The 12,535-nt window shown below is 41.1% G+C and overlaps 1 protein-coding gene across 4 annotated transcripts in view; it reads right to left on the bottom strand.

Annotated features, from left to right (window-relative positions):
- The window catches only part of tncb (tenascin Cb), a 59,294-nt gene that overhangs the window by 36,344 nt on the left and 10,415 nt on the right, over positions 1–12,535 (bottom strand). For all 4 annotated transcript variants that reach the window (XM_080893578.1, XM_080893581.1, XM_080893580.1 and 1 more), the window contains exons 2-3: positions 7,531–8,079; positions 4,149–5,741 (exon numbers count right to left, since the gene is read on the bottom strand). In XM_080893578.1, coding sequence (XP_080749704.1) covers positions 4,149–5,741; positions 7,531–8,017 — 2,080 coding nt within the window. In that variant the 5' untranslated portion in view covers positions 8,018–8,079. The remainder of the gene's footprint in view (positions 1–4,148; positions 5,742–7,530; positions 8,080–12,535) is intronic.

Genomic DNA, 12,535 nt, shown 5'->3' on the forward strand with positions numbered 1-12,535 from the left:
TGGAATTGTTTGCCATTTTTGCAAACGATTCCCTTATCGATTCCAGTCGCCCCGAATGACGTCACCACGTTGCGGAGCGTCATTTACCTGGCAGGTAAACCTGGCAGGCTTAAACACTCAAAAGTTTGGTTATACTTTACGAGAACGGATGACAACTTGCAATATTTGCAAAGTAGATAATTCATTTAAGGGGGGAAATACTACGAATATGCAAATGCATTTGCTCACAAAACACGCGATGACCTTAAATGAATGTCGTGTTTTTAATTCCGCTCCGGACTCGTGAATCTCAACCCAGCAGCAGCGGTAACGTTTGCACGTCCTCTCCCGTTAATGCGGCAGGTAAATAATCAACTAACAGTGCATATTATGTTAGCATGATCTACCTTATTACAAAACCTGCCATTACTGTGCGCTGCATTTAGGTGACCATGATGAGAGAGACAGACAGAGTCTGGCTGGCTCAGATGCTGGCAGTTCTCGCTGCAGTCTACCGGTAGCGTCTCCTTTCAGGCCAGGATAGACGAATGTCACCGAGCAGTGACTAAGTTTGTGGTAAAAGGCTTGCACCCATTTGCCACAGCAGATGCCCCCGATTTTCGGTAAGTGAATGTGTTTAATGTTGGCAGGGACATTACTGGATATTCTTGTGTAATTGCTACAGAATAATTTATGTTATACTTTGTTATTGCTACAGAAGAATATTTATTTTATTATTTTACATTTACAATTTTTTTTTCCTGGGGACCCTGTGACACCCCATTGAAGAGCCGTAGGCTGTGGATCTTTTAAGATCTCACTGTTGGGTTTGTAAGGCCATGTTGCTCCTAAATTTCTATCTTGTTCAAAGAGAAGATATAAAACAAAGTTCTAAGCTAATCGACCTTAGTGTTCTCCTTCTTTAAAAAGAATCGATAAGAGAATCGATAAAGAATCGAATCGTTAAACAGAATCGAAAATGGAATCAGAATCGTGAAAATCTTATCGATACCCATCCCTAGTCCTAAGGGCAAAAATTGCCTTAGAAACCTCAATTCAATTTTATTTATATAGCGCCAAATCGCAACAACAGTCGCCTCAAGGTGCTTTATATGGCACAGTAGATCGCACAATAATACATACGAAGAAAAACCCAACAATCATATGACCCCCTATGAACAAGCACTTTGGCGACAGTGGGAAGGAAAAACTCCCTTTTAACAGGAAGAAACCTCCGGCAGAACCAGGATCTATAACAAAGAATCTGGCATGTTACTCCCAGTCACAGTAAATTACTTTGGTACTGGTGATTGCTTTTACAAATAAACCAATTCAATCAAATGTCTAGAATTGTTTAGATACATGTGAATTTATACTGTCACAAGTCAAATGGCTAAAAGTTTAACATTTCACTTATTTGGCATATTTGGCTAAAAATAAATTCAGATAAGATAAATATTTACCTAGTGTCAGCTTCTTGCCTAGTCAGCACTACATAATCCAATCTAATAAAAAATTATAAATGTAGAAAATGCACATTTTAGGTCTTGCCCACACAAGAAATGAAACAAATTTACAACTCTTAAACTTTTTTTGTTGTAAAGGTTCCTCTCATTAATTAAAACAATTTAAGCCACCATAACTTAAAGCTGCTGTTTTAGCCAGTCTTCCTTCTCTCTCCTCAACCGGTCACGGCAGATGGCCCCACCTCTCCCTTGGCCTGGTTCTGCTGGAGGTTTCTTCCTGTTAAAAGGGAGTTTTTCCTTCCCACTGTCGCCAAAGTGTTTGCTCATAGGTAGAGCTGGGCGATATAAGATTTTTTCATATCACGATATGTTTTTTTCATTTCAGGCGATAACGATATCTATCACGATATAAGCCAAATAACTATATTTGTAAGATTTAAATGTGCCGTTGTTCACAAGTAAAATGTGAAATAATCAGCAGCTTGTTTTTATTTAAATATTTATTTCCCATAATAAGTTCATCCATTAAGCGGACGCGAATGGATGGATGAAGTTCAACAGGGTAGATGTACTTAAGGAACATGAGACTTTTTCAGATAAATAAAGGCAAATATTGCAAACTACACAAAAGGCAGCCGCTAAAGCGTTTAAGTTTCAAAATAGAACAAACGAAACAGACTACTAAATTGTCAATTCCACTTAGAAACAAAATATTAATTCTAAAAATAAATCTTAGTTTGTTTTACAGAAGAACAGACAAAATTGACTAACTTTTGTCAGTATCAAATAAACTGAGAACTAAAAGGAAATTCTCAATCTCTCCTTGTTGTATAGCTTAGCTTTTCAAACAGTTTTAACAGTTACTTTAGTCTGACAAAAGCCGAATGACGAATTAGCGCTTCCAGTCAGAGACTGAGGCTACGTCCACACGTACACGGGTATTTTTGAAAACGGAGATTTTCCGTTTTCGTTTTAAAAAATAATCCCGTCCACACATAAAGGCAGAAATGAAGGAAAACGTTGCTATGAACATGCCAAAGCAGCAGGTGGAGCTAGATTCCTAACCATGCAGAAATGTTGGCCAATCAGAAGTCTAGAAGCCTCGGTGGGAAAAAGTAAACAAAGCTGGGGCATAGAAGCAGAACCGAGTCGTATGTGTGGAGGGACAGTAACTGTGTGTATATGTGAGCATTTAAACACTGCAGAGAGTAGAATTAACAGTAACAGTATTGTAGAAATTCATTTCACCGAAACAATAACGTGGCGCACAGTGTGACGCATGCACCAGTTTATTGTATTTCCAGACTTGCTTTCGGCACAATTTACAGTGCACGCTACTCTGTTTTTTGTCAGACTTGAAATAGCCGAAATACCTTCACACTACGGAACTTCTATGGCTCTTCCGTTCGACAATCTCTCCGGCATTGGAACCATCATCTGTTTTCTCTTTGGTAACCTTCGGTCACGCTCGGTTGATTTTTCTAGTCGGCACACTCATTTCCTCCATTACCCGGGCGGTAGGGTGGCTGGCTGCTTCACAAACAAATACACATGTGTGGCTTGGCACTTGTGCTGTACGTAACAAGTCACGCGACGTGACGCTGCGGCTGTGATTGGTTCGGCTCTGCGGTACTTAATTTGGATTGGCTGACCTTTTTTTTTTTTTTTTTTTAAAGAGGACAAGAGCGGCAAGGTCTATCGCGATAGTTTAATTTCTCTATCGAGTAAAAGTTATATCGCGATACATATCGTTATCGTTCTATCGCCCAGCTCTACTCATAGGGGGTCATATGATTGTTGGGTTTTTCTCTGTATGTATTATTGTAGCTTACAAGATAAAGTGCCTTGAGGCGACTGTTATAGTGATTTGGCGCTATATAAATAAAATTGAACTCTTGGCACACACTACCAACAGACTAAAAAACCTTATTTAAGTGTATTTTAATGCTAAAGTTTCTGTAATATTACATAAGGAGTCTTTATTTAAGTAAACTACCTATTGTCTAAGGAGCTTGGAAAGAAAAGTGTCTGGACTCCTTTAAGTTTCCTTGGAGACATTTCATCCAAGAAGCTTCTTCAGTTTTAAGGGCAATTGGTGGAGAGTCCCAGATTTTAAGCCCTATGGGAGTGTCCCCAAGTGGGTCATGGACCCCCTATTGATCCTCTACCTAATCACATGAACCAAGGTGTGAAAATGGGTGTAGGTCACAATCAGCCAAGGTTCTGGGTTAACCCACTGTAAAATCTAGCCCCACCCTATCATGTGATTTATTGAGGTTAATTGGCCCAGGATGTGAGTGGGCATTAAGGTGTCTGAGAAGGGATCTCAAAACTGGATTATAGATGGCAGACAGTTTGTGTCGTAAGCCCCGCCCTCTGTTCAAAGATGGTCGTTCACAGTGGACATAGATGGCTTCTTTGACTCCTCTTTCAAACTATCTGTCTTCTCTTTCCATAATGTGAACATTGACATCCTCAAAAGAGTGACCTTTGTCCATTAGGTGCAGATGGACTACTTGTTAATCGTTTGATCAAAACAAAATCCAACACCTACCCAAAGACTGTGTTGCCAATGATCTGGTGAATTTTAACAGATGAGAATGTAGCTAAAACATTTCCTAACCCTAAACATGGGTAAAGTTGCGTAGAAAGTTATTCGTGTAGGTAATGATTTTATTAGAAAGTATATATAAACTGTCTTACCCTCTGAGCAGTCCTCTCCAATGAATCCTTCATCACAGACACACACTCCATTCTCACAGCGCCCCTGGTTGTGGCAGTCTTCTGGGCAGGTTAATATGGAGCAGTCTGGACCAGTGAATCCCTCATAGCACACACAGCTGCCATCTACACAGTAGCCTCTATCTAGGCAGTTCTTGGGACATGTCTTCTCACCGCAGTCCTCACCAGTGAAACCCTTATGACAAACGCACTGTCCGTTCACACAGTGACCACGGTCCAGGCAGTTATTGGGGCAGGTCAACTCACCACAGTCTTTCCCTGTAAAGCCGGTGAAACACACACACTTGCCGTCCACACACTCTCCACGGCCCATGCAATCTTTAGGACAGGTCTTGATGCTGCAGTCCTCACCAGCATAACCTTTCTCGCATATGCACTGCCCATTCACACAGTGACCACGGTCCAGGCAGTTATTGGGGCAGGTCAACTCACCACAGTCTTTCCCTGTAAAGCCGGTGAAACACACACACTTGCCGTCCACACACTCTCCACGGCCCATGCAATCTTTAGGACAGGTCTTGATGCTGCAGTCCTCACCAGCATAACCTTTCTCGCATATGCACTGCCCATTCACACAGTGACCACGGTCCAGGCAGTTATTGGGGCAGGTCAACTCACCACAGTCTTTCCCTGTAAAGCCAGTGAAACACACACACTCACCGTCCACACACTCTCCATGTCCCATGCAGTCTTTAGGACAGGTCTTGATGCTACAGTCCTCACCAGCATAACCTTTCTCACAAACACACTGCCCATTCACACAGTGGCCACGGTCTTGACAATTGTTGGGGCAGGAGAGTTCACTACAGTCTTCACCTTGATATCCTAGGTCGCATACACATTCTCCATTAATGCACTGTCCCCTGTTGCTGCAGTTGTCAGGACATGAGAGGACTGAGCAATCTTCACCTTCAAATCCGGGATCACAGATGCACTTCCCGTTGAAGCAGTGACCTTTCTCGCTGCAGTCTTTGGGGCAGGTGAGCTTAGAGCAGTCCTCACCAGTGTAGCCAGTGTGACACACACATTGGCCATTCACACAGATCCCGTGGTCGTTACAGTTGCCCGGACAAGTGAGCTCACCGCAGTCCTCCCCAGTGTAGCCCTCTTCACAGTAGCAGGTACCATTAATGCAGCGTCCTCTATCATAACAGTCGTTTGGACAGATGAGTTCAGAACAGTCGAAACCCGCCCATGGATGGTCGCAGATGCACTCATCGTCCACACAGCGTCCACGGCCCAGGCAGTTGTTGAGACAGTTGGTCTGAGAACAGTCCTCACCGATAAAACCGTCTTCGCAGAGGCAGGACCCATCAACACAGTGACCGTAGTCGCCACAGTCCAGCAGGCAGAGCTCAATGCTGCAGTCATCTCCGCCAAAGCCCTCAAAGCATTCACATTTGCCATCTACACAGCGGCCCTGGTCCTGGCAGTCACTGGGGCACTCAGGTTCAGTGCAGTTGGGGCCCTTCCATCCAGGCTCACATACGCAACTACAGGTGTCAGTACTCCAGTTTCCGCGCTCGTTGCAGTAGGGCTTTGAGGACACTTCACCTGAGAAATGGCAAAAAAGAGAAGGATTTCCTTTTAAATTATTGCAAATGTGCACTACTCATCCTCCAGTTTGGCACTGCTTTACTTAGTCCTGTAATAATATTTTTTGTAAAAGTATGAAACAAACAGAAGCTACTGTGTTAAAAGTGAAGTCTAAGTAATTGGAGCCTCTGCCCAGCAAACATGGCAGAAACACTGACATCATCTTCTAAACAAGAAATATTAACATCATTTTAATTTAATGAAGAAATTAAATGCATATGCCCTTTGTTTAAAGTAACAATACCTGATGACTAACTTGGTTACTAAATGGTTATGAACAGATGGCCATACAATATAGAACCTGGAACCAAAATTGTAATTATGACTGACAAGTCAGTGCTGCTGTTGCCCCATATCACCAGCTCCTTCTTTAACCCCTCTACCACTCTAACATCCACCTGAAGTCTGGGAAATAATTACTCATCACTCCCCAAATAAAAATGTTATATTGGTAAGGAGATATAAGCTCAAAGCGCAGGCACCATACTTTATTTATATTTTTCTGCTCTAAATATTCAACTCAACCATAAGTTGTCTGGATGAAACTGAATTTGGACTGCACAATTATGTACTTCAATAACAGTTAGTTGTTTTATTTATTTATTTATTTTTGATAACCGGCTACTGTCTACAGATTAGTTGCCTGACAATTCTTTTTTTTGATGGGCAGTCTTGAGAGATGAAAAACATTTGTGCATGTCATACAAATCCTCCATCCATCTGCTTATCCTTTTTCAGAGTCAGGTACACCTTCAGGTTTCAGGTACACCTGCCTCTCGCCCTAAGACGTCAATCTGTTGTAAGGCTAACACATGGACAACCATTTCCACTCATATTCACTTACGCATTCACACCTATGGGAAAATTTGAGTTTCCAATTAACCTATCCCCACTAACTGCATGTCTTTGGACTGTGGGAGGAAGCCAGAGGAGAGAACGCACGCGAACACGGGGAGATCATGCAAACTCCACACAGAAAGACCCTGGCCTGATGGTGGAATTGAATTCAGGACCTTCTTGCTGTGAGGCAACAGTACTAACCACCGTGCTGCCCTATGTCGATGGCATAGGACTTTTATGTCATATAAGTCAGTATAGCTTATGTGCCATATAAGTCATACTCACTTCAAATATGCAATACCATAGTCTTTTAAAGAAATCTACCTTGGGCAGCTTTAACTTAACTCCCACCTAGTTTGACATCAGAAAAGGACATAAAGATGCATACTTGCATATTATTATAGATGTTGCAAGACAAATTCTTCTCTTTCCTAATCCACATATGGTTTCTCAAACTTCTCTTCCTGGAAAGTATTTTTTAAAACTGCTATTTTCAGCGACCAAAAATGCCTCTTTTATGTAAAAATTTTAATAATACATTTCAGTACGACAACTGGGATACAGCACCACCCCCCGCGACCCTGTGAAAACTGAATGGATGGATGGATGGATGGGACACTTCAGTAGATTGTAGATAGATATGTTGGGGAACATGGTGGCTTCCACAAACTGCTGCTCACTCATATTTATTTTTAATAGGTTAATTAAAAGAGAATTATTTTTTTTATCAAATAACCTCAAAGATTTATTGAGTGCACCTTTAAGGACAAAAGCTTTTTCTGTGCATTTTTGCCGATGTTTATTAAAATGCCTGTACACACGTGAGCCTATATGTACAGTAAACACACTGTCATTATAACACTTGTAATTACAGTGAGTGCATATACAGTAACAGATGTAGACTTACCTGTAACTTGAGCTCCACAGCAACCTGTTCCACTGGTACAGTGCTCCCTCAGACTAGACAGCTCTGACTCCAGCATCTCTAGCCTGCTCAGGATAGCCTTGATGTCTGGCAGCTGGTTTTCACAGCCGCATGCCTGCTTGGGGATATTGATGCGATGGGTGAAAACGATCTGATTGTCACCATCCATCGTGTGTTCCATGTGCTCGGTGTTCTGCATCTCCATTGGGACGGTCTTGTGCTTGAGGTCAGTACCTCCTGGTGAGTCAAGGTCCACAGAGCAGAGCGACGTGGAGGGGACGTTGATGTTGTAGACATGGTTGAAAACTACCGGCTGGTCAGGATGGGGGAGTGTGAGGTTCTCCTGGGTTTTCTTCGGCATCAGAGCCTCTCTGCGATGGCGGATGACATTCCTGACAAGGCCAGCAGTGGCAAACTGGAGGATGAGGGCCACAGTTAAGAAGCCCAAAAAGAAACTTCTCATTCCCATGATGACACCCTGCCACTGCAGCTTATGAGTTTAGTAGCAAATAGGTATTCCCTTCCAGATTCCTATAGGAAAGAGTAAGTACAAACAAACAGAGGACCAATTTTGAGAAAGAAATTAGGTTTGTCTCATATCTTTATTACATTCACATGTAAAAACAAACAAACATGTATTTATACATGTTTTGCATTCTCTCTGCTGCCATTCTTGATAGAATAAACTAAAAAGTCACATGATTGCACACACATACATATGTACATTTTTGCTGGCTCCAATAGTTTGTATTTTAAAAATTCTGTTGTTCATTGTCTGACTATGCTGCTTTTTTTCTTTTTCTCTTTCTCAACATTCCACAACTGTTCACAAGCGATAGCTACACCTCCCTTATCCAGGTTCTTCTGGAGGACTCATCCTCTTTGTCCCTACAGTCACTAAGTGCTTGGGGCTCCTTTTTGGTTGTTTGACAGAAATATGATAATGACACCTCCCCCTACCTGCCTCTAATAAATTCCCATCTCTATTCTTGTTGCTACCACTTACCCGTTTTTGCCCCTCTGCTCTCAATAGACGAGACATACACCCTGTTGTTTCCAGGGAAGGATCAAGGGCTGGCCTGTGACCTTATGGATCTAAGCGAAGCATTCATGAAGACGGGCTGTCATGACACAAACAATCACAATAACACCTGCATGGTGTAGAACCTCTTCTATTCCCCCCAGCCCAGAACACAAACCAAGCTGACAGATTAATACTGGTGTATAGCTAAACCATCTGTGGTCTTTCTATAAAAGCACAGAGGGCCTGGATGAACTTCCTTTCCACTCCTGCAAACCAGCAGGTCAGCATTCCCAGAGCGCTCCCCCTTGAAAGCCAATTGGTTTTCTTTTAGTTCTGTAACTTGATTCTTAATGCTTCTGAAACATGATTATTTAAAAAGGTCTGCTGGAAAATGTGCTGAGTTTGTGGGATTAAAACAAAAAAACAAAACAAAACAAACTGTTTATTGCTTTGATCTTATATTAAATTTGAATATACAGGTTTGTTATATGCATGCCTTTGTTATAGAGCTTTAAAAAGTGTACACAATAAGGTGTTGTCATCCCATTTCCAGACCCTAAAATCTATCAGGTCATCAGCAATATGTCTATGGTGAGGGATGGGTTTTGTTCTGGCCACATACAATGTACATTTTCAGAAACCAGAATATGCTGCACATCAAATCAAATCCGTTTTTGGCATTTGTTTTACTGTTAAATATTTTCATATTTGGGTGCTCAAAATCATTGAAAATTGTCTTAAAAGAGGTTGAACCCTTTGTCTAAATCTTTGCTAATTGGTGTTGGTGAACTTGGTAGATGTAAACAATTTAAAGCATTTTGGTTCTTGTTTTTCTTTTACATGCAGAAATGTAAAGTAAAGTAAATTTCCTGGCCCTTTCAGCAATTGGAACCAAGAGGATAACAGAAAACCACAAATATAGATTCCATGCATCACCACAGACTCGTTACTTTTTGAGGAGCTTGGCTTAGGTTGAGTTTATATAATTGTGCTTTTTCTCCACCTTGTCAGAGATGCTGACACTGATCCTTTCCTACCTTTAATAAAAACCAGTGTTTGCCTTGGCTACTTTAAAGGTTAATGGCAGCAGTTAGAAGTCAACATGAAAATGTCTAGCTAAGCAGACACAAAAATGTGTGATTGCAGTGGAATATGTATGGAGGGGTTTAATTTGCTCTCCTCTCTCTAGACTTAGTTGCAATGATGTGGGATTCAAGATCATCTTAACTGGCCATTTTCACATCCACAGGGTGACAGTCAGCAGGTAACATTCCACTTGTTCTCTTCATCTCAGCCTGACGCATGATTAGGCAAGCTGACAGATGAGCTCAGCTTGGAAGGATCCCACAGCTTCACCCCCTACTCAGCCACAACATTACCAGTCCCATGATTAGACAGACAGGGATGAACGCCTCCATGATGGGTAGACTGTAAAAGTTCTAATATGGGAGTGCTGAAGATCTGGGCCCTCAGGGGTGTGAAAGCTCCCCCCACCATCCTCCTGTCTCCACACACACAAGACACTAATACAGTCACACTGCTGTGCCCAAGCATCACAAACTAGGGATTAAATCAACAAAATAGCCAGAAAATTGCTTTGAGTTGCTGCTAAGGTTTTAGTTCTGGGCGGATGGTTGGCTTTCTCACTTTGAAGGCTGGCTGCTCTCCACATGGACCTTTAAGAGAAACCAACCCCCAGAGACCAAAGTGGGCTTTGTACGAGCTCTGTGGCTCTGGCAGAAGTTGCCTTTACTTAGAAATAGATGAAGAGAAGAAACTTCCACTGAGCCCTTGAAATATTTTGATTTGATCTTTCTCTTCTTAGTTGCCATAAAGTCGTTTTTAATATGAAGCAGAACAATCAGAATGAGGGAATCTTAGTGTGACTCTGAGAAACACAGAGCTGATCCGTCTGTTTGGACTTCCTTCATGGGCACCCTGTGGTCCTGGCACTATGCTAATGCAGCTGGTTGTTGGCACTGTAGACATGGACTTGATACAATCTGACTGCTGCTGCTTTGTTATTCCCTCACTTAGTTTTGCTGTATAGTTAGCTTCTCAAACAGTAACAAAGCTTGTTGCTTGCCTTGTAGTTGAATGAGAGGAGAATTTCACCCAGGGAAACCTGCTGGCCCACAAGCGTTTGGTGCAACTGATCTAAATCGCCCCATTGTGAATGAGCGCTACAGAGACACTTGACGTTTTATACCTCACACAGAGGAAAACTCTAAACACTTTAGTTTGGGGTTTTGGTCAGTGATGGTAGTGATTAGCTGTCAAAAAGCTAACAAATTTACAATATTTTATTTTCATTCAAAAATAATCCCTTGGCACAATTTTTCATTCAGTATCATCCAAAATGAATTTGATCGCAACCTAGTGAGAGCAAGTGCTTTTACTTTGCTGCTAAAAAGACTCACCTTTACAATCTAGCAGGCTGGAAAACACAATAGCTGGTGACAGCAACAACAAAAATCATGTGATAATGAGACAAATGTTTACTTCAGGCTGCTCTTTGCTTTTTGATTTTGTATATTGTCTGATTTAGACACCAAAACAACTTGGTCCATGTTGGGCATAATTCATGGCTTGGATTAAAATACACTGTTTCTAGCAGGGATTGTCGATTTTTGTACATACTGTGAAGAGAGAGTTCTATACCTGAAGAACTGGGTACACAAGTTTGAATTTATATCGAATTTTCTCTTATCCACACATGGTCAAACGTACACATATAACCCACACTTCTATTTGGTTAAACATTCCTTAGCAAGTTGCAACTTGACCGTACACTTTGATAGCCATCGATGAGCTTTTGACATCGCTCTGGCTGGATATTTTACAACTCTTCTTGAAAGAATAGGTAGAGTTCATTTAAACTGGTTGGTTTCCCTGCATGGACGTGACTTAAACATAGTTAACTTGATTGAGGTTGGGGCTTTAGGAAAGCCATTCAAGAAGCTTAATATTTGCCTGCTTCATCTTCATGTGTTCTTAAATTTTAAAGTCTCGTCTTCACTTGTCCAAAAATACCTCTTGTCATTGCACCCATTGTCTCATCTGACCCTGAATTCTGTCCACATGGGCAGCTGCAAATTTTCGGCAAACTTGCAGGTGTCTATTTTGGAGCAGAAGTTTTTTTAATGTCATGGTCTGTCATGGTCTCAAGCTACAGTAATGTAAAACATGCTTCACTGTGAACTGTAAACTGCTGGTGTTCCACCAGGTTACAGTTCACAGAGGAGACTTGAGCCTTCGTGAACCATCGAGACTCACAAATATCTGTCACCAATTTCCTCTCATCTGAGTGTGACTGTTTTGGGTGTTCTTCCAGACCTTGGTGAAGTGGTGACAAATCTGAATATTTTGTACTTATATAGAGTTGTTTGAAGTGATGATTTTAGAATCTGTCATTGTTTGCAAATTTCTCCAAGAGTCCTTCCCAAACTGTGTAAATCTACAGTTCTCCATTATAGATCCTGACTGCTGATCAATCCAAATCAGTGCTGTCAAACAAATCCTTTTTATGCTGCAGACAGAAACTAGTATTTGAAGATAATTATGATCACTAAAAAACAGAGTTAACAAAAAGTTGGCCTTGCCAAGTAAGGATATTGGAGAACTTCCAGCACTACTTATTGGAAGATTTAAATGAGTGTATGTATATATATTTTAGTTTATAGGTATACTTTTGACCTTGTGTGTATCAGAAAAAAATACAAAATAAATTCAAACTTCTTTTCAAATTATTTTTAAAGTAATAATTAATGGTGTATATTGTATAATCATTCCACCATTGAAAAGAACAGTTTAAAGAAACAGAATCATGAATCATTTAAACTTCTGACTACAACTGTAAAATGACTTTTTATTGCATCTTCTCTGTACAGCACTCCAAGCATTTTATACAACATGTCTCATCCATCCATTCACACATATATTCACACTGTGTATTGTGTCACA

This window comes from Rhamphochromis sp. 'chilingali' (genome assembly GCF_963969265.1).
Source record: "Rhamphochromis sp. 'chilingali' genome assembly, chromosome: 10".
Lineage (NCBI taxonomy): Eukaryota > Metazoa > Chordata > Actinopteri > Cichliformes > Cichlidae > Rhamphochromis > Rhamphochromis sp. 'chilingali'.